Source organism: Bufo bufo, chromosome 4 (assembly GCF_905171765.1).
Source record: "Bufo bufo chromosome 4, aBufBuf1.1, whole genome shotgun sequence".
In the NCBI taxonomy this organism is placed as follows: domain Eukaryota; kingdom Metazoa; phylum Chordata; class Amphibia; order Anura; family Bufonidae; genus Bufo; species Bufo bufo.
Window position 1 is genome coordinate 384,282,606 of NC_053392.1, and position 22,781 is coordinate 384,305,386.

The 22,781-nt window shown below is 40.2% G+C and overlaps 1 protein-coding gene across 6 annotated transcripts in view; it reads right to left on the bottom strand.

Moving 5' to 3' along the window:
- Positions 1 to 10,360: 10,360 nt before the first annotated feature.
- NHSL1 (NHS like 1) overlaps positions 10,361 to 22,781 on the bottom strand; it is a 229,931-nt gene continuing 217,510 nt past the window's right edge. For 5 of the 6 annotated variants that reach the window (XM_040429214.1, XM_040429215.1, XM_040429219.1 and 2 more), the window contains exons 5-7: positions 15,729 to 18,959; positions 15,371 to 15,500; positions 10,361 to 11,338 (exon numbers count right to left, since the gene is read on the bottom strand). In XM_040429214.1, the coding sequence (XP_040285148.1) occupies positions 10,627 to 11,338; positions 15,371 to 15,500; positions 15,729 to 18,959 (4,073 nt within the window). In that variant the 3' untranslated portion in view covers positions 10,361 to 10,626. Of the gene's footprint in view, positions 11,339 to 15,370; positions 15,501 to 15,728; positions 18,960 to 21,121; positions 21,484 to 22,781 lie in introns of those variants that run through there. The other variant, XM_040429220.1, reaches the window with a different exon arrangement.

A 22,781-nucleotide genomic window follows, 5' to 3' on the forward strand; every position in this document is an offset into this window, starting at 1 on the left:
CTTTTACAGGGTCAGCTCACCTGCAGGCCCTCACCTAGTTATACCTAATAGGTAATTTGCGCGCATGCTGCGTTGCTTAGATATGGTAGCAGTAGCTGTTTTTCAGGCTCCCTCTCCGGAATCTAACCATGATTTCCCGGTTACCCATAGTCTACATGTTTGGGATTAAAATAACATCGAAACTTGATAGGGCAGACATCCGAATAGATCGTCGCCGTCACAGGGACGTGCGATCGGCCCCAGGTTATCTAGAGTCACCAAAGCGGCAGCAGGCCCTCACCCATAATGTTTTAGATGGTCAGATTAGCAGTCTGTGGCAGGTGCAGCACTATGAAGTGACTTTTGTGCTGTGGCATTAGAAGAATTTTGATATCTCCTGACTTTTTAGTCTAAATAGACTGTCTATTACTCTGTAATTCCTCTAGCGCCGTTCTATGGAAGCAGTAGGTTTAAAGAGCACGCCAAATGTGTGAAATAACTTCTCTATTAACTTCAACTTTTCTTCATATATAACACTGCCGCCTCCGCAACAGATAGTCCATGTACAAAACACGTGTGGAATAAAGTATCATAAAATGGCGGTATGCATAAGATGGTGGTTCAACTGTTCAATCTTGTCATTAAACATAAAATGGTGGATATATTTTTCTCTTGAGTATCTGTACTCTCATTTAAAGTTATTTAAATAAAATTTAGCCTCTATTTCTGAAAAGTTTCTGGTGGGATTTGAACTCACAACCTTCTGCATTGCAGCCAAGAATCTTATCCACTACACTATAGAGCTGCATGGCCACTTGCTTTAAAAAGCAAAAAACTAAATATGAGACTTCTGCTGTATAGGAATACCTACTAGTAATAAGTATTCCTATACAGCAGAAGTCTCATTTTATTTTTTTTAGTAGCTGGGCATGCAGTGCTATAGTGTAGTGCAGGGATCAGCAACCTTCGGCACTCCAGCTGCTGTGAAACTACAACTCCCAGCATGCAAACATGGTCAGTTGCTCTGACAACTCACATAGAAGTTAATAGAGCATTCTGGGAGTTGTAGTTTCAGAACATCTGGAGTGCCGGAGGTTGCTGATCCCTGGTGTAGTGGATAAGATTCTTGGCTGTAAAGTAGAAGGTTGTGAGTTCCCACCAGAAACTTTTCAAAAATAGAGGCTAAATTAGATTTAAATACACTGGGTGTCCCTAAGCACTGACTCCATATATGGACATAGCTATATATGGTCAGAGCAGGGACTCCTAAGTTGAACTCCAGTCCCAATACCCTTACCTCTTCAAAGCAGGGGGTGCCTGGTTTAATACTCGGGTTCTCCCATTGACTTCCATTGTGCTGGGGTGCTCACAAGAGCACACAAGCACTTTGCTGCTCGACCAACACTAATGAAGACAGACTAGTAATAAGAGTGTTGTTACAAATAGGAGACTCAAAGCTTGACAAGAAAGGAAAACGTCTCACCACTTCACTCAAGTTGGAACATCCTATACAGAAGTTAGTTGTTCTGCTTGAAAGTGATAAAAGACACTTATAAAGTTGAGAACCTGATGGAAAATTCCCTGAATTCATGTTTAGGTCCTACTACCAATAACATAGAATTACAGGTAATTTTAGCTAAGACCTGTCCTAAGTTGCTAATATGGCTTGAATGTTTATATGGCTAGACTTTCCAATAATTTAAATTCAGATTCTATGTTTATATATTAGAGACAGAAAGAGAGTTATGTACAATGACTTAATGTTCTGGATGTCATATAATAGTTATGTATTGTGTTCACAGAAGCAGAAAGATAATATACCTTTAAGATTCAGTAAGTGAATGTAAGGTAAGCTCAATGACACAGCAGAATTAACAACAGAAAGCATAAAGTTAAACGGTTGTTACTGCCCAAGAGTCTTGACCAATCATAGCCAACCTCATACTGAGCATGAGTGGTAAACCCCCTAGTAGAATTTTCTGGAGTTAGTATAGACCACAGAAGGAGTGTTTTATGGGAACAAGAGGCCAAAAAGGTATTTTGGCAGATTATATGATGTTCATATTGGTAATACTGTGATCAGAACTGTATACTGAGACCAGCTGTATATGTTTATTTACAGTTCCACCAAACTGCGCAAATCATATCGCAAACCGTACAAACCGCTTATCAGAACATTATCGGTTTAACCGCCTCACGTCCGCCCATAGACTATAAACGTCCTATGGGTGGACGTCTATTTCTGACAGCACGTTTTAAAACGTCCTGTCAGAAATAGCAGCTGCACGCTAATCGTGCAGCTGCTGATCGGGTTGCCCGCTGTCAGTGACAGCAGGGCAACCCTAAGACAAGGCAGGGACAGTTCCCAGGTGTCCCTGCCTTCACGATCGCTGCAGACACAGCGCTCACCGAGCGCTGTGTCTACAGAGAAGGAAGCGCTGTGCGCTTCCTGTTCCGGCCCGGCGGTCAACAGGAGAAATCAACAGTGAAAAAAAAAAGAAAAAGTGAAGTAAATGTCCCCCAGAGGTCTTGTATGACCTTATAGGGGACGAAAAGTGTAAAATAAAAAAATAAAAAAATAAAAGGTTGAAAATAAAAAAATAAAAAAAGTTTCACATTTAAAAAAAAAAAAAGTCCCCAAGTAAGGAATGAAAAAAAAAAGTTAAAAATAGAAAAAATAAAAAAAAGTATACATATTAGGTATCGCCGCGTCCGTATAAACCAGCTCTATAAAAATATCACATGACCTAACCCCTCGGGTGAACACCGTAAAAAAAAAAAAAAAAAAACTGTGTCAAAACAAGCAATTTTTGTCACCTTGCATCACAAAAGGTGCAACACCAAGTGATCAAAAACGCGTATATCCCACAAAATAGTACCAATAAAACCGTCACCTCATCCCGCAAAAAATGAGCCCCTACATAAGAAAATCTCTCAAAAAATAAAAAAACTATAGCTCTTAGAACATGGAGACACTAAAACATCATTTTTTGGGTTACAAAAATGCTATTATTGTGTTAAAGTGAAACAAATAAAAAAAAGTATACATATTAGGTATTGCCGCGTCCGTAAAAACCAGCTCTATAAAAATATCACATGACCTAACCCCTCGGGTGAACACTGTAAAAAAAAAAAAAAAAAACTGTGTCAAAACAAGCAATTTTTGTCACCTTGCTTCACAAAAGGTGCAACACCAAGTGATCAAAAACACGTATGTCCCACAAAATAGTTCCAATAAAACCGTCACCTCATCCCGCAAAAAATGAGCCCCTACATAAGAAAATCTCTCAAAAAATAAAAAAACTATAGCTCTCAGAACATGGACACATTAAAACATAATTTTTTTGTTTCAAAAATGCTATTATTGTGTAAAACTTTAATAAATGAGAAAAAGTATACATATTAGGTATCGCCACGTCCGTAACAATCTGCTCTATAAAAATGTCACTTGACTGAACCCCTCAGGTGAACGCTGTAAAAATAAATAAATAGAAACTGTGCTAAAACAACCAATTTTTTGGTCACCTTGCCCCATAAAGTGTTATAATGAATGATCAAAAAATCATATGTACCCAAAAATAGTACTAATAAAACTGGCACCTTATCCCCTAGTTTCCAAAATGGGGTCACTTCTTGGGAGTTTCTACTGTAAGGGTGCATCAGGGGGCTTCAAATGGGACATGGCATCTAAAAACCATGTGGAGTTCCTTTTCTTCTGCGCCCTGCCGTGTGCCCATACAGCAGTTTATGACCACATGTGGGGTGTTTCTGTAAACCGCAGAATCTGGGTAATAAATATTGAGTTTTGTTTGGCTGTTAACCATCGATGTGTTAAAGAAAAAAATTGATTCAAATGAAAAATCTGCCAAAAAAGTGAAATTTAAAAATTTGATCTCCATTTTCCTTTAATTCTTGTGGAACGCCTAAAGAGTTAACAAAGTTTGTAAAATCGGTTTTGAATACCTTGAGGGGTGTAGTTTCTACAATGGGGTCATTTATGGGGGTATCCACTATGTAGGCCCCACAAAGTGACTTCAGACCTGAACTGGTCCTTATAAAGTGGATTTTGGCAATTTTCTTAAAAATTTGAAGAATTCCTTCTAAACTTCTAAGCCTTCTAACGTCCTAAAAAAATAAAATTACATTTCCAAAATGATGCCAACATAAAGTAGACATATGGGGAATGTTAAATAATAAATATTTTATGAGGTATCACTTTCTGTTTTAAAAGCAGAGAAATTGAAATTTAGAAAATTGCGAATTTTTCTAATTTTTGGGTAAATTTGGGATTTTTTCATAAATAAAAGTGAAATATTTTGACTCAAATTTATGACTATCATGAAGTACAATGTGTCACGAGAAAACAATCTCTGAATGACTTGGATAAATAAAGGCGTTCCAAAGTTATTACCACATAAAGTGAGATATGTCAGTTTTGCAAAATTTGGCCTGGTCAGGAAGGGGGCAAAGGGCCCAGATGGGAAGTGGTTAATAGAACTACTGGTTAAATCTCAGATATGCCTCTCAGAGCGATTATAAAGTACTTAAATAACTTGAAGTGAAAGTACAGATACTAAAGAGAGAAATATATCCACCATTTATGTTGAATGACAAGATTGAATAGTTAAACCACCATTTTGTGCATACTGCCATTTTGTGATACTTTATGCAACACTTGTTTGTACATGGACTATCTGCTGCGGAGGTGGCAGTGTCATATATGGAAGAAAAGTTGAAGTTAATAAAGTTATTTTAATCATTTGGTGTGCTCTTTAAGCCTACCGTTTCCATAGAACGGCACTAGAAGAATTAGCTCAAAGGAAACAAGAGTGTCGCAGAGTAACAGACAGTCTGGTTGGACTAGAAAGTTAGAGATATCATATTCTTCTAATGCCACAGTGCAAAAGGCATTTCATAGTGCTGCGCCTGTCACAGTAGGTGGTGGTGTCTGATCTGTTGTTCCTCACTTTGCAGAAGCATCTGGAAAGCTGTATTTTGCTGATAACTTTGCTGCCTTACCTTTCAAGTGTTTTCTTGAGACAGGATTAAGTTGCTCTGGTTCCAGAGTTTCCCTCATAGGAGAATAAGATACACTTCCTAGGAGTGGGAGCTCTGGCACGTGCTACCTCACTCCCTCAATATCAAAGCAAAAAATCTCCTTTCTCTACATAGCTAGACTGGAACTCCCCTTCCTGGCAGAAAGTAGGACCAGCCTACTCCTATCAAGAGGGGAGGAACAAGCTGGTTAGCCCTGTTTATGCCAACCATTTCCTCCCCTGCTGAAACAAATGGTATAGTATATTTGCATCTAAAACATTAAACAACTGCAGATACCCCCAGGTCATTTTCTACTTATATTACAATGTTTTACTTTTTGTACCAGTCGTCACCTCTAACTGCTCAGTAGAAATGTGGGTTTGTAGTTGAACCTGATGTTGAGGCTTAACTAGGCATCATATGACTATTTCACAGAGACCTGTACTTCACCTACAATTATTTTCAGTGTAAATGACATGCACATTGTAAAAACCACAAGAGCTCTTTCTGAAGGCCTTCCAATGTCCTGTCACCAGATACTCCATTATGAATCTAACTTACGGTACATGCAATATGTGCACTATTTAGTAATGGTCTTGGTCCCATTTCAATATGTGGCTCCTCTGTTGTAGACATCAGCATTTTTATCTTATGCCTGTGCGTCTTTCCATTCCCTACCACTTTGACTGACAGGGCCATGCAGTGAAGATGTACTCCCGTTTAGCTTCAAAGCCTCACGGCAGTGCTTTCAGCCCATGCACTGTACAGTGATGAAGCACCCTGCGGTCTACATTCCTGTACAGGACGTGTGCATTGTGCTAGACTTGGGCTGGGTGCGAGTACGTCTTCACTGTCTGGCTCTGTCAGTCAAAGTGATGAAAGTACGGCATGGAATGGAAAGGAGCCTTGGGTGCCATGGCACCCCCCCCCCTTATTGTACCCAGGGGCTAATTAAAAATTCTGATTTCTATACATTGAGGCCAAGTATTGAAATAGGACCAAGACCATTAAAAAGTACCGATTTGAGCAAGAGCGCATCTCGCATGCAAGTTGGATTCATGATAATGTATCTGGTGACACATTCCCTTTAAAAGGGCTCTTGAAGATATTTCAGTTACATCTTTGAAATCAGATAATTGATGACAGATTTAGGCTAGTGATAGACCACACTTTTCGGCATGTAATGTTAAACCAATAGTACACTCTTTGGCATACGTTGGCCCACTGACATCAAAAAGTACGTTTCCTGAACCAATATATCCTTTAGATGCAGGCAATAAATAAGGTATGAATACAGTCTAATTCACTTTCACTGGGAAACCAGGACGTGAACAGCAGTGAGGACCAGACCAGCGTCAGAATGGCTGAGGCGGCTTCAGTTGATTTGTTGAGTGCTTGTAGGTGGGGTTCAAGATGTTACTAAATTGAGCTCACACACACATGAGCAATTTTAAAGGGGTTGTGCATTGCTAAGATATTGATATCCTGAGGATCGAACAGGTTGTCCATATCAGATCTTATACTATAGCACTGCACATTCCTTTTAAACTCAAGCAACTTGTGTCAGCGAAAAAAAAGACATTTCCCACCCACTTTTCCTTAACTGTATTCTACAAATCTATTAAGTTCTTCTGTTTTTCCCTGCTGATGTAATCCGTTGTTTGGTATTTGTCAAAAAAACAACAACAACAAAAAAAAACACTGTGGCACATTTTCCAGTTATGAATGTTACCCTAATTAAATTTCTCTCTTTAACCATCAGAAATATTGTCATATTGGATAATGTATACATTGGAGAGAACAACTTCACAACACCCTATTTTAGATGGTGAAGGAGGGACACTTATGATTCACTCTGGGAAAGGTCCACTTTTTCATGACTTTCATTTAACCATTGGCATAAATAAATATTATGGGGCACATTTGCTAAGACTGGCGTTTTAGACACCGATCTTAACAAAGCCCTAAGCTCCATAACTTCGGCGGATCCTCCCTCAGTTCTAAATGTAAGACAGCTTTCTTGCCATCTTACATTTAGACTTTTTTCTATGCCTAAAACAGACGGCCCGTCCCCTTCCGTGCCCACTTATTTAGAACTGACATGAGCGGGGAGAAGTCGAAAATAGTGGCACTGCAATCTGCATCTGAAATATGCCTAATATAGGCGTATTTCAACTTAATAAATGACCCACTATATGATTAAATATATTTTTAAAGAGGACCTGTCACTAGGTCTATTTTAGTAAATACCCATCAAACAATTCTGGAGCATCTCCTCTTACAAACTCTGTGTTGTGCTGTTCCTCTGTTTCTCCTCCTACAAATTTATGAATGAATTAACAGCTGGATGTTACCACTAGGGGTGTATCCCTAAATATTCTGACACTGTCCAGTCAATGCCCTCAAACTGTCTAGAGACACAGCCCCTTGCCAAGGGGAATAGTAAAGTCCAATTTATTTCTAAATATTCAGGAGGAATAACAGAGGAATGACCCAGTTCAGAGGTCTATCAAAAGATGCTCCAGAATTGTTATTTCAAGGGGTATTCAACTCTATACAAATATATTTTAAAAGAGAAAAGTCAAGAGTGACAACAGGTTCTTTATTGTAAAAAAAAAAATAGACACTTAAGGACACTTTAAAGGAGTTCTGCAATCTTAAACAAGCCGTACCTGTTAGAAGAGTTCCTTGACCAAGAATCTGCGAGGACACCAAAAAGTTTTCAATTTGCTTTCTACTTCTTTAAAGTTTAAGGGTTTTCCAGGCTCAGAGTCCAGACATTGATGAGCTATCCTCAATGTCAGATTGGTGGGAGCTAGGGGCTTATGCACACAAACGTGTGCCGGCCAGGCCTGTATTGTGGCCTGCAAACAGAGGGTCCGCAATATATGGGCCCTGGCCATTTTTGCACTGCATCACAGATGTGGACCCATTCACTTAAATGGGTCCACAATCAGGAAGGTGCGGTGCGGAACAGAGGCACAGAACACCACGGAAGCACTACGGAGTGTGCTCTACTTTATTGCAGTGCGGACGGATCAGTGACCCATTTAATTTGAATGGGTCTACATCCATCTGCGGAAACAGGACGGATGTTGCCCATACATTGGGGACCCCAAATTTGCGGTCGCCAATGCATGGAATGGCTGGAACACGTTTGTGTGCATGAGTGCTAACACTGTGATTGGAGCCGGAATGGAAGCACAGTTCCGTTCAAAATGTAGTGCATAAGCTTGGTTCCTACAGCTCAGCTCCAATTCAAGTGACCGGGTTTGTGATAATCCGGCACAGCCACTACACTTTGATTGGAGATGCACTTCCAGCACCTGCAGGGAACAGCTACTCAGTGGGGGTATTGGACCCCACAAATCTGATAATAATGACCTATTGGAAGGATAGGTCATCAGGATCTGGAGCCCAGAAAACCCCTTTAAGATAACCAAGCAGTACTAGAAAATGCTAGAGTTGGGCTACTTTCACACTTGCGTTGTTAATTTTGGTATTGAGATCTGGCAGAGGATCTCAATACCGGAATTAAACAGATCCGTTTTGATTTTGCACATCAGGATGCATCTGTTCCGTTAAGATGCGGTTGTGTGAAATCAAAAGTGAAATGAAAACGGATACGTCACTAACTACATTGAAAGTCAATGGGTGATGGATCTGTCACCATTGACTTACATTGTTTTCAGTGGCGGATCCGTTTTTTTTTTCAGTTTTTATGACCGGACACAAAACACCAGCTTGCAGTACCTTGAAACCGAACCAGAGTTCGGTAAAAGGTTTTTTACAGTAGAAATTAATTTCTGAAGTTATTACCCGAAGTCCCGCGAGACTTCGCAAAGTAATAACTTCGGCCCATAGGAGCCAATACATACGGAGCGCTCGCTCTGTACAGTATTACAATGAAGTTTTATGCGAATCGACTTCGGAAGTTTCATCTGAAATCGATTTGCTCATCCCTAATGAGGACTAAACAAAACCTTTTTTTTCCGGTGTTGAGATACTCTGCCGGATCTCAATACCGGGAAACAACAACGCGAGTGTGAAAGTAGCATTATCCATATATACTGTATTTATTACAAACGCAAAAAAAAAAAAAAAAGACAAACTCAATGTCCTTTCAGCCATGCTTTATTTGAAGCATAGTCACAGCATTGTCTTAATAAGTTGAAGGCCCCTGAATTCTTACAGTATTACCAAAGATAGGAGTCACAGCCACATTTCACAGAAGTACTAAAATAAATTAACTCATTTGTTTGCTGCAGGAGGTTGCATCAGAGTTACTTACAAGATCATGTAACCTCCTCCAGCAGCATAAGGGTTAACTACACATTTTGTTTATCTAAAAAAATGCAAAAAAAAAAAAAAATGTACAAATTGTAAATGTGGGTTAAAAAGTGATGTTTTAGAAGTTCTAGTATATACAAATAATATAAAAACTACACGATACATCAAAATGATGCTATAAAACAGTAAAAAACAAACTCAGTTTGTCCAAATTGTAAAACTCCTTTTTTTAGCAAGTAAAAACCGTTAAGAAATTGTACAGGCATAAATCGCATTTCAAAACTAAAAAGAAAGCAGAAATTCTTCTTTGGTAACCAAAAATTTAGCAGTTTTAGATATTTTAGATAAGACCAGTGGTGTTCACTTGTTAAAATTAATGTCAAGGGGAAATATATAAAGTTCACACAAACAGCTCTGTAGTGCAAGTTCTCAGTCTGAGAAGTAATGTAGTTTTGCCAAAGAAACCTAAACTGCGGCAGCACTGCGTCACAATGGCGACGGCTGCTGCACAATTCACTGCAGGTGCTACCATTTAGAGGTGTGCCACCTCTTGCAGCGTGACGGTGGTAGATGTATACCTTGAGTTGTGCGTTTCACTGCAAAGCTCAGGCTATATGGTTTTCTGTCCACACATAACAGCCTTTTCTAAGACTTGTATATATTTCTTACGAGGCTTTGTAATTTGATGGGCATGTAGTGGAAACTTCAGTGCCTTTTAGTGTTGCATGAAGTTCTACATAGGAGAAACTTGGGCTTGTACCGCTGCACAGCAGCTGAAAATACACAAGACGTGACTCAACTACAAAATTAAGAGTACAGAAAATCGAAAAATAGTACCAGAGGAATCACAATTCAGCAACTTGAATGGGTTAGTTTGACAAGCCATCTACCAAGCCCACCAATTGCACTCAATGTAAAAAGCTCTGGTCGGCCTCCAGAGCAAATCATGCCAGCAGTACATCTATGACCCATAATACCCTGTTTAGTAGACATCACTAAGCTTGATACACCTTGATACAACTAGCATGTGCCTGGCCAGTTTTCTTTTTCCAAAACCTTTGCAAAAGTCCAGCTCCAATGTAGACACAGGAATTCTTCTTCCTTCATACCTTTGGTTCCAAAACTGTCCATCTTGCAGGTGTCGCATACTAAGTCAACCCTGCTAAATCCTACCTCACAAAGACTGCAGTGCTAAAGCGTTTGCTATACATATATCAAGTGCATGGCAATGAGCAACATCTCTTTATGGTCATAGTTTTCTCACTGCTTCCATAGGATTGGCTTGATAAAAATTAATTAAGCTCCATCCCCCAAAGTCTTTTAGCTATTTTCTTCTACAGAACCATGATCTGTGCCTGTGCTAATGTCCAGAAGTCTGCTCATCAAGTCTATGTGGACTTCAGTATTAAAATTGTCTTCACCAAAGGAGTCATTTAGCTCAGAAGCGCTTCTTTGAAACCGGTCTACGCTCATTGTGCATCTTAGTGGCGCCTTGGCAAAGCTGTTTTCTATACTATCAGCAGTTTCTCCTTCCCCTTCACAAATTACTGTCATGGGACTACTCTGGAGGCGACTTCGGACATTGTACTTGCTGCTGGCTGCTGAGGGTGGTGTTCTAGAGCGACTGTACCTGGTACCAGTAACGGACATGCTCCTTGGCATCAGTCCCTCGCTCTTAGCCCATTCCTCCTGGGCTTTTCTGTTCTTATTTGGAGATGCCAATGTTGGACTATCAGGCAGTTCTAATGAGGAGTCAGATCTTGACCTTTGAAACCTTGGGTCAGTGTGCTTTAGCATTTCTGCAGCAGACATACGTGAACCACTCTCAGATCGGCTTCCTTTTTTCAATAACAGAGCTTTGAAGTTGTCACTGCTTGTACTAGACTTTCGGATGTTTCTGTGGATTGCTCCTGGCTGTTTAAAAGAGCTTACATTTGGGAAAGTTCCTGTTGGAGTGACAGGTGGAGAAGGAGAATGATTTCTGGAGCGATCATCATCAGAATCCTTGCGACCAAGAACCTTTCTTTTGGATCTAATATCAAAAGGAAAGAATACAATTAATACGATATATAAGACTGCATAGTTATTCAAAGAAGATAGTAATAACATCTCTTAAATGTACTCGTTCCCCAAAATGAACTAGATCCAGTTCAAAAGTATATGTTGAAAGTGCAGCTCCACTTAGCAAGATACAAGCATCTTAAATTTTATGAGGATCCGTCACCAGATTTTACAATACAAACTGCACACATTACGAATTAGACCTGATGAGGTCGGTGGACTCGCTTTAAAAATCCATGTCAGGATGGCTGTATAATCCTTTTTTATTTCTGGTATTGAAATAAGCATTTTATTATATCTAGCTGTACTTGGTAAATGGTAATTTTAATACCAGGCTGCAAAAATGGGGTTATACTGCCACTCTAACATGGGTACAAAGCACATCAGCCTTATCAGGTCTAACTTTATAATATATGCAGTTTGTAATGGGAAGTCTGGAGACAGATCCTCTTTAAAATGTTGTATGCATAAGCTGAGTTATAGAAATGAAGTTCCACAATCTACTAACAATACTTATACCCCATGCTTAGGATAAGGATTAAGCATCTGATTGCTGGGGGTCCAGTCACTGGGACCCCCAGGGCTTAACAGAAAGGAGGTCCCAAGGTGACCCATGAGATCGGAATAGTGGTGTGTATATGTGATCACTACTCCATCCAAATCGTAAGATGCAGAAGCATATGTAAACTTTTACCACTAGATGGCAGTGCAGCACTAATACAACTGAAGCTAGATACTTCGTAGTAATCATGTGACAACTACATTACATTGAAAGTGAATGTCCCCCTTTAAGAGGACCTGTCACTACTCCGGACATTCAGTAAACAATTGTATTACACATTAAATGACAATTCTGGAACATTTATTCATATGACTCTATATTTTAAGGTTTCTCTGTTATTCCGACTGGACATTTATGAATAAGGGTCCATTCACACGTCCGCATCCGTTCCACAATTTTGCGGAACAGGTGCGGACCCATTCATTTTCAATAGGCCCGGAATGTGCTGTCTGCATCCGCATTTGCGGATCCGCACTTCCGTTCCGCAAAAAAATAGAACATGTCCTATTCTTGTTCGCAATTGCGGACAAGAAAAGGCATTTTCTATGAGAGTGCCGGCGATGTGCGGTCCGCAAAATGCATACAATTCTAGAAGGAATAACAGAGCAGGGACACATCGTACAGTTATAAGAAAACATGCTCTAGAATTGAAATTGTATGAGGAAAACAAGTTGTTACTAAAACAGAAATGTCAGGAGAAGAAACTGCATAGTTGCCAAAAGACCAGATTTTCCCAAATTTTTAGGGACAGTCCCTGCCAATTCAGGCTGTCCCTGGCTGAAAATGGGCTTATGTAACCACCACCCATAAATGGGTGATCCCTCCTGGTTTGGGAGTGTTCCCAGGGGCAAGGAATATTTGTCCCTAATTTACCAAATGCAGTGTTGGCAAGTATGTAACAGGTCCTCTTTGAGTCCAATATTCTGTGCTGTTTCCTAATAAATCTTTATAGAGGTTGGAGCTCCACATCCCTTACACTGCACTGCATGTGACAATTAGTGAAATGGCTAATTATTGAGATCAGTGTATATAAACAGTGTACAATAAGCTCCCCCTAGTGGTGACAACAGGTAGCCTTGATTGCATTCTTTAATCGTAAGTTTATGCTGAAAATGTGGAGCTTTGCTTTAAAAAAAAAAAATGAGCTCCAACTGAATTTTAGACTCGTTTAGATAAAAAAAGAAAAAGAAAATGGTTTTCAAGAAAGAGCATTTTTATAACATTTTTGTATATCATAGATATGAAAGAAGACTAAATCGAACACTAGAACAAAGGAGCAGAGAGACTAAGCTTGGACACCTCCTAATGTATCTAGTGCTGGTGGCCACATTTGTTCAGTAGCTCTAGAAGAAGAGCCCTAGAAGAAGCTTTTTCTCCTTTGCTCTAGACCAGGGGTGCTCAATCTGCATATAGTGACATGAAAAATAAAATGGAAAAAGCCACACTTTCTACAAATAAGACCAAATCTAAATAATATGTAATTTCCTGGTGACACATTCCCTTTATAGAGATCACTCATGTAACTAAAGCTTAGAGCTGTTTGCCCACTTTAGACATCTACCAATGCATAAACATCCAATAGGTGAAGGTCCTAGAACAGGGGTCAGCAACTTTCGGCACTCCAGCTGTTGCGAAACTACAATTCCCAGCATGCTCCATTCATTTCTGTGAGAGAAGAGCAGAGGAAGTATGCATGCTGGGAGTTGTAGTTTCACAACATCTGGAGTGCCGGAGGTTGCCTACCCCTGTCCTAGAAGCTATGGCCAAGAGTGGTTGTCGTCTTAACTCCAATATTCTTCTATAGCTCAGTGTTCCCCAACTCCAGTCCTCACGACCCACCCGCTGGTTATGATTTGAGAATATCCCACACAATGAATACCTGTGGTAAGTCCTGATGCATGACACTAATATCACCTGCTCAATGCTATGGAAATCCAGAAATCATGACCGATAGGTGGGCCCTGAGAACTGGCGTTGAGGAACATTGCTATAGAGAGATTGCAATTACATGTGCCTGGTCACCTCTTTATGGGACATCCTCTTATATGCAGCCAGGGCCATGTTCACCAGATAGGTGGTGGTCCTAATGGTATTTATGAGAAGGGTTGTTCAATCTGACACCATTAATGACCACAAGAAATGGTCAAACACACCCCGCTAAATAAAATTACTGTAAAAGAGAGTACAAATACTCATAAATGTATACATATATCTACACACAAATAAATATGTGTGCAAAGTATTGCTTACCATGGACCTAAATGGAACTGCACATTTAACATACAGATAAAATGTATTAGACCACACATAATAAGCAGACCAAAATACCAAATCCCATCTTTGAGATATGCAGCATCTGAACTGACAAATTTGTTAATAGTCAAAACATGATGATTAATGAGAGGTAATGTTCTTCAAATGTGTAGCTAGCTGAGGGATACAAGTCCACAATGTGGTAACATAAGGGGTTTTCAATGATGTTGGAATGAATTAGACATACAGTAATCCAACACTGGTCGTACACAGAGCTACATGGGTCCTGTGTACAGTTCTACTTGCCAGGTTCTGCCATGCTTGCCATGAGGCACTGGCGTTGAGGCTCTGTTCCCAACTGCGTTATACCAGCAGAGCGTAGAGGGGATATTGGCAGAGGGGAAATTGAAGGAGGGGAATATTAGTAGATAAGAAATAAGAGAAAGAGAGAGATGTAGAATGAATATTTTTACAACCATTTTACACTGTGTACAAAGCATTAATCAATGAGTGAAAAATAATAGCAAATGTTATTAGAAATGATGGAAAATAACACTAAAGTAGAGAGATGGCTGAAAGAATAGCTGGTACTTGCGCTTAGAGCTGCAGATTGGACCAAATAACAGAGACTACCCACACAAATGACTGTCCTTGGCAACTACAGACAAGTTATTTTTCTATGAAATATTGCCACCACATGCAATTGCTATGCTTAATTTCATAATAAGCTATCTAAAAACTCAATGCATTCAACCAGTAATTTGATCTATGCTAATAAATTCTTTGTATGTGGGGGAGTAACTATCTTACTAGTGGCCGTTATATAAACGTTTTTGGCAATATATATATCTATTTTAACTCCTATATATAGCATTTTTGTCTCTGATCCATAACTTATGCAAATATGAAATCATGGCCTCCTATGGTGGGGACATCAATTATCATTTATTAAACCCTATCTACAAACAACACATATCTAGATTAATCGCTTTTTTCTAAATTGGCATTTTGTGTAAAAACGTATAGTAAAAACTAGAACATAGACATACCATAGCACAGAAGAAATGTAACAAATGCAAGAAGAAAAAAAAAAAAAACAGGACAAAATTGAACATTGAACCTTGCCCTTGTAAGTGTAATCATTTATGGTCATACAATAAGCATAAATAAAGTATATAGGAAATCTACCTATGGATGACTGCAAACAGGTCCTCAGTGGTCCTAGGTCTTGTCGGAGTTAATATATCTTCAAAGCCATCTATGTAATCATTAGTATGAGGAAGCGGTGAACTCGCAGCTTGTGTCTCAAAAACATCACCTACATGAGAATAAAGCAAACAGAAAAATGTTACTGAAACACTTGGGCACAAATCTGAGAAAAAATTACTAAAAAGTAAAAATTTTTATAAAGGAGCCACACTGGTAAATTGCAAGTCTATAAACACCTACAACTTTTAGAGATGCATATCTAACATTAACTGCAGAGAGGTTATCATGTAAAAGTTTATTTAGAAAGAGGATGAAGATAAAAGGGGACATCTCTTACCATTGTCTTCCTCCTGTGCGGTCTGTTGGTCAAGGCTGTCACTCTCTGTCTTGTTATCTGAAATATGGACCTCATCAGACATTGTGGCCCAGAGGTCTTCTTTCTGGTGATCTTCAGTTTCAAAAACTGGGGACTGTCTGCAAAATGTTTTATCTTCCTCAACTTCATGAGGGGACAAACTAGTTTCCCTTGCTTGGCATCCTAAACCAGTCTCCTCTGAATTGTTCTCATCAGCTAGAAGACCATTTACCTCCTCGCAATGTTCGCTTACAGAATCCCTTTCGGAGGGTTTTGGCATGCTTCTCACATTTTCATTGACTTGAGCTATTTTTTCTGCTGCCAAATCGAGCTGCGGAGGTGGAACGATAAGGAACAATTTGGGCTTCTTTGAAACAGGAGGAGGCTTCTTGTTGGGAGATGCATTTGGTGTATTTTGGGACGTACTTGGTTTCTCTTCTGAAGATGACATTTCGGACAAAATAGTTCTGCTTCCATTGTATGTTGAATTCTGATATTCTTCTTCTTCTCTGCATTCTAGGTTTGTTGTTTCACCACTTGTAAATGTATCCGAACAGCTCTGAGAATCAGAGTATTGTAGCTGGTTGCTTGGCAAGTTGGGATTTTTCTTTTCTTTGACGCTTACGCTTAATCTGGAATCTAGAGAAGCAGATGGCTTCAATGATGGCCGTGAAAATAAGGGTGACGTTTCATCGTGACGTTTGGGATGTAGCACCTGTTCAGTTATTTTTTCATTCTCCAGTTGTGATGATTTTTTAACAGACCTTAACTGTATCATTTGCAGTGCCTGAGCAGTAACTAGAGGAGTGTTTGACTTTATCAGGTCTTTTTTGTTGTAGAGGTTATTAAAATTCCCACCGTCCTCTTTTCCTTGTGTTAAGGGTTTAATTGCATTTTTCAGTGCTTTAGTGCTCAGAGGTGGGGGAATTGGAGGGGCTTTGGAGTGAAAAAAGGCTAGGGGAGGAGGGGGTGGAGGATAGGTCACAGTTGCACAATTATCAGTTTTAGAACGTGAAACCCACAGAACGTCCTCAGTTGACTGAAACACTGAAGCCTCTGGTGGTGGTGGTGGAAAATGTGGGGATGGTGGCAAAGAACCATTATCATCCATATCCAATACAGGTGGAGGGGGTGGGTCTGGTGTAAGGGAAGAAGTTGGAGAAGACGGCAGGACTAGATTTGTTTTTTTAATAGTCTGCTGCTGTACAGAGTCTGATGTGTTTGAAGAAAGAGATGTTGACGATGAAGACATGGAAACAGAGGAGATCAGAGATGACCTTCTTTCAGGCACTTTGGGTTTCGTTTTGCTTTTCCCGCTTCCTGGTGACATGTGTCTTAGTAAAAGTGGTACAGGTGTCAGATTGGTTGGTGTGTTTGATTGGCTTGAATATCCACTAGATGGTGATGTCACTCTGCAAGCCTTTTCTGGAGATTTATTGCTTTGCTTGGCAAGGTCAGTAGGTAACTGTTGACTGACAGCTCCTGTACTGTAATCATTAGCTGATTTGTTAGGCGAGTGAGATACAGATTTTGGTTGTTCATCCATGTAGTAGCTCCAGTGATCGACATACTCTGACTTTATACTACTTGTATCACTCTGAGATGGGGTAACTGGGCAAATAGAGTACATATTGGAGGCAGAAGCAGACATATTACTACTGCTTGCACTTACTGTACTTTGACTGCGACAACGCAAAACCCAGGGATCCTCATAGTCACTGCAAGGACTCTGAGATGGTGAGCCACTACTTTTACTCTTCAAGTTTAGCTGTAGTGACTGCTGGAGAGAAGCAATAAGTTTTTCATTGAGTACCTGTCCATTTGATTGGAGACTTTTCTTACTTGGACGTCTAAGAGAATCAGTTCTAGAAGGAGGGGGTGGAGGCTTTTTAGACTTTTTCAATGATATGCTGCGGGTTAGAGATTTATCACTATAGCTTGACCTTTCATCCATGTTTAGACCTTCTTTCTTATCCAAGATATTAATGACAGTGTTGCGGTGATTCTGGATGCCATTATGATAGTTCTGATTACCTGTACCCATCCCAGAATCCATGTGCATTGAAGTGTAAAATCCATCATGGTCTACAGAGTAAAGCGAGCTGGAATCTGCTTTTCTATCTGAACTACAGGTGCTCATATTGCTCACAGGAGAGCCAGACAGAGCAGATGATGCTTTTCTTAAAGGAGCACAACAGTCATTTTCCCTCATTTCAGATGACCACTGGTCCCCACTATTAATGCTGCTGGTTATGCTACCATTTCTTTGACGGCCATCAGAGTAGCTGGAATCACTGCGGGTATCACTATCCTGTGAGAGATTATTAAAGGCATCATTGACTTTATAAGACATGGTTTGGGAACCATTTTTCACGCTGTTAGTATTGTTTAGGGATGCTGCTGGATCACTCAGGGAAATGATTGTAATGGTACTAGGAGAGGGTGTATCAGAGGTTTGAGAGTGGCGGGCTGAACTGCTTTCACTCCAGTTACCACTAGAAGAGTGATGATCATCTTTAAGGTTGACATGATCCCTGCGTAGGCTTTTCTTATGGGAAGATGAGGAGTGAGATATTCCTTTGCTTTCCAGATGTCCAGTGCTCTGTGAGGTATGAATGGTAATAACCTCTGAAGAAGATGACAACATAGCATTAGGAATAATACTAGTTGAATATGCAGCATGAGGGGACACCACACACGCTGGATTGGAAAACGCTTCTCTTTCCGAGCCCCGGACTTCTTGGGACTTTGGCCTCTGTAGTGTGCCTGTTCTGGGGTTGTTCCTCAGGTGAACTACACTGTCATCAACTTGTAATTTGCTTAACTGACGTGGCAATGTACTGTAGGAGTCTTCCATATGGCTGGAACCCGGTGACTGTTGCTCAATAGACTGCATAGACACCCTTGCCCCTGTTCTTGGCAAACTTCGGAAATACAAATCACCAGTGGAACGCGGCGTATATCCAGCAGGGTCACTAAGCGAAGACATGTTCCCTGATGAATTAGACATCAGAGCGGCTATGCCTTGTCCTTTCTGGGCTCGGATTCTTCGGACAGAGGGGGGCACTACCTTTATCTCATCAGTCTGGCAGCTGAAGTCCCTGGTTTCTGACCTTTGTGTGGGAGAGCGGCATGGCTCTAAACCATCCAGGGCATTGTAATTCTCCGGTATGTGCATTGAATGTCCTCTGAAACCTATCTGGCCGACACTTGCTGCAGAGTCAAAATATAAATAATTAGACCATTTATAAAAAAAAAAAAGCTTAAAACATTAACTTTACCACATTCAAAGTGAAGGATCATCAGTGAATACATTTAACATTGTAGATGAGAATATCATTAACTTATAATATTGAAGAATTATGCAAATATACTGTTATATTGCACAGAACCTTTACTGACATGTTTGTTTTAGTAACTACTTGCATTCCCCATAAAATTATTCTGGAGTATGTTCTTGGTATGTTGTGCCGTTCCTCTAAATCAGCGATCAGCAACCTTCAGCCCTCCAGCTGCTGTGAAACTATCACTCCCAGCCTGCAAACTTACCCGGCTGTTCTTGTAACTCCTTCAGAAGTGATAGGAGGATTCTGGGAGTTGTAGTTTCAGAACAGCTACAGTGCCAGAGGTTGCTGACCCCTGCTCTAAATGATAAATTGCCAACTGGGCATTGCCATTGCCCTTGTCAAAGAGGTGTTTCCCTGAACAGGCTGCCAGTGCCATCAGTGATTGGACAGTGTCAGTCTGTGCAGGGACGCACCTCCAAGTGGTCAATTTATCCATAAACTTCTAATAGGAATAATAGAGTATCAGCACAACATAGAGTCATAAGGATGGATGCTCCAGAATTGTAATTACATGGGGAATACAACCATTTTACAAAAACAAACATGTCAGAAGTGGTGCCAGTGTTCTTTAAAGAGGACCTGTAACTACTCTTGACTTGTCTGTTTTAGCAACTACTTGTGTCCCCACGTGATAAAAATTCTGAAACATCTATTCTTATGACTATGTTGTGTCATTCTTTTATTATTCCTGCTAGAAGTAATAGATTCATTTGAACAGTTTGCAAGGAAGGTCCAGATGGGTGTTACCAGTTGGAGGTGTGTCTCTGCACAACTTGACAGTATCCAATCAGTGCTGCCAGTGTCAGACTGTACAGGGACACACTCCTAACTGGTAACACCCATTTGGACCCTCCTTGCAGACTGCTAGTAATTCATTTATCATTTCTAGCAGGATTAATGAAGGAATGGCACAACATACAGTCCAGAATTATTACCTGGGGAATGCAAGTAGTTACTAAAACAGACATGTCTAGAGAGGTTACAGATCCACTTTAAATCATGATAAACTCTATTCACATACAGAGCATTAATTAGCCTACTGCTGATTCAGTTTCTGCACAGCACTTGTTCTGCTGGTTTGCTTTCTGGTAAGTATACTGTACAGTAGTCTGAGCTAAACTACTTGCGGTGTGCCTGTCAAAGGGTCAGCTACATCCAAGTAACAACCAAGAGACTGGTGAATGCAGCAATCGCTGGAAATTGTGATTTATATGCCTAAAATAATGCTAAATATTTGCAAAATTACTCAACAATGCACTTCGATTCTAAAACGATTTAAATGGAGTTCAACGGAGAACCAATGGTTTTTGGGCCTTCTGATTAAACCAAATCCCGAACATGGATATACTACACAAATACTATCCAAAACATTTGGCATAAAAAACACCAATGGCAGCATCACTTCATGCAAGGAAATGAGTTCAGTACTGAGGATCTCCTCTACATGAAAAAGCTTGATCTCCACTTTCGATGGAGCTGCTCGAATGAAGTCTTCCTTGCTTTAGCGTTTTCCCTACAACACCAATAGTGACTGAATAACGAGTGGCTATGTAATGGGATTTCTATGGGGTTGCTGCTACAAGCTACATCTGTACACACGTAACAGCAGCAACCACCTCATGCTCAGCACATACAGATAATTACGGAGTCACCCCACTTTAGGAATACGTTGATAACGCTCACACAGACATCAGTGTTTGCCATGCCATTGTATGTGCTCCATTCAGCGGTATGTAGAGCAGAGTTAATGCAGCTGTGGCGGTATTCGGTACGCTATTAGTGGAGCAGAGTACAGATGTTATTAGAGTCTGTACAATGGACAAGAACAGTTGTAAGTATCACACTTCAGCAGTTGTAGTATTTTAGTGGAAGTGGTTAGTAGACTTTCCCTTGCCCATAACTGTCATCTCCTGTAAGGCTATCAGACTGTATTGTTTGATGGGTGGCATAAGATGTAATTAAGCTGGTAGTGGTGAGCAACGAGAGTGATGGCTGCTGCTGGTGGAATACAGTTCTGATGAGCCATACCTAGCTCCTTCTGTATGTTGTCTGGGACGCCTGTTATAGTCTTTCTCCTTTTGACATTCTTCGGACGTCTTACCACAGTGTCAGTATGAATAAGAGACCGCCGGAAGATGGCTTGGCGGTCGAAATTCTCCCCTGATACAGAGTGGTGGAACAAGCAAGGCAACATTAATTCCAAGCGCTCTAACATCATGCATCTGTTACCCCTAAATTATTGGGCCAATAACGCAGAAGGTATTAATGGATGATGTTAGTAGAAGTATTACAGCAGAGAAGTACACAAATGGTACCGAATGCCACAATAACGTTCCCAAACTACGGCATAACCTATGGTGATTGGTGAAAATAAAATACTGATATATCATGGTAATGAAATATCTAAATATATGTGATATAGAAGACACATGAAACACTTCAGCAGCTAACTTTTCAGTATTTGGTGCAATTCAAAGCCACTAAAAAACGACATAAAAATATTATAATGGAAAATTATAAAATCTACAGAACACCTAACCCAAACCCGAACTTCAGTGAAGTCCGGGTTCGGGTCTGGGTACCAACATTCCGTTTTTTATCACGCGCGTGCAAAACGCATTAAAACGCAATGAACTCGCGCAGAAAAAACTGAACAACGCAATCGCAGACAAAACTGACTGAAATTGTGTTTCAGGGGCCTTAGGAGGTTATCAAAAGACCACAGGATAGGTGATAAGGTATGATTGCTGGGTTCCCTAGTTCCTTCTCACGGCTTTTGATTCTGAATGGAGTGGTGGACTGATCGTGCACCATGCTGCTCCATTGAATGTGAATGGGGCTGACAGAGGCAGTTCCATAGACCTTTTTTTACTTTAGACCATGCCGCTTTGTCTCCTGTCAGCTGTGCTTTTAATCATTTTCCTCTTTTTGGCTGAAAAGAATACATCACAAATTGCACCAAACTGAATTAAAGCTTAAGGGGGACAGTTATCAAAAATGGTGTAAAGTAGAATTGGCTTAGTTGCCTATAGCAACCAATCAGATTCCACCTTACATTTTCCAAAGGAGCTGTGAAAAATGACAGGTGGAATCTGATTGGTTGCTATGGACAACTAAGCCAGCTTTCCTTTGCACCAGTTGTGATAAAGCTCCTCCTAAGTGTCTAATGTGTTTAATTGTTATATGAAAATACTGGTTTTAACTCCCCAATCTACGTGCTTAATAACAGAACCTTATTGTGACATGAAATGAATCCTAAACAACAGTGAACGGTCAGGCACATACTTCCCACTGTGAAAATGCATACAAAGTCTTACGGCATGTTCACACTCTGCAGATTTCTAGGACTGATCTGAATGGAGTTTGTTTTCTGCACCATTCGTTTGGAGTTCTGCAAACCCTATTCAGATGTATGGAGTAGTCATGGAAATGACTGCAACAAATCTGCTGTGTGTGAATATAGCCTTTAACTCTTCATGCATTATTTCAGCACCCTTCATTAAACACAGATTTTTCACTATTTTTTTAATGAAGTACCGTACATACGAAACATGCAATAAGTTTACGTCAAGCACCATCACAGCTGCATGGCATGCATACAACCTGAACACCAAAGGGTTAATTGTCCAATAATGAGCTAGATCTGCACCAGACTAGCCTAGCCCAGGTCTCCTGGTAGAGCATTTTA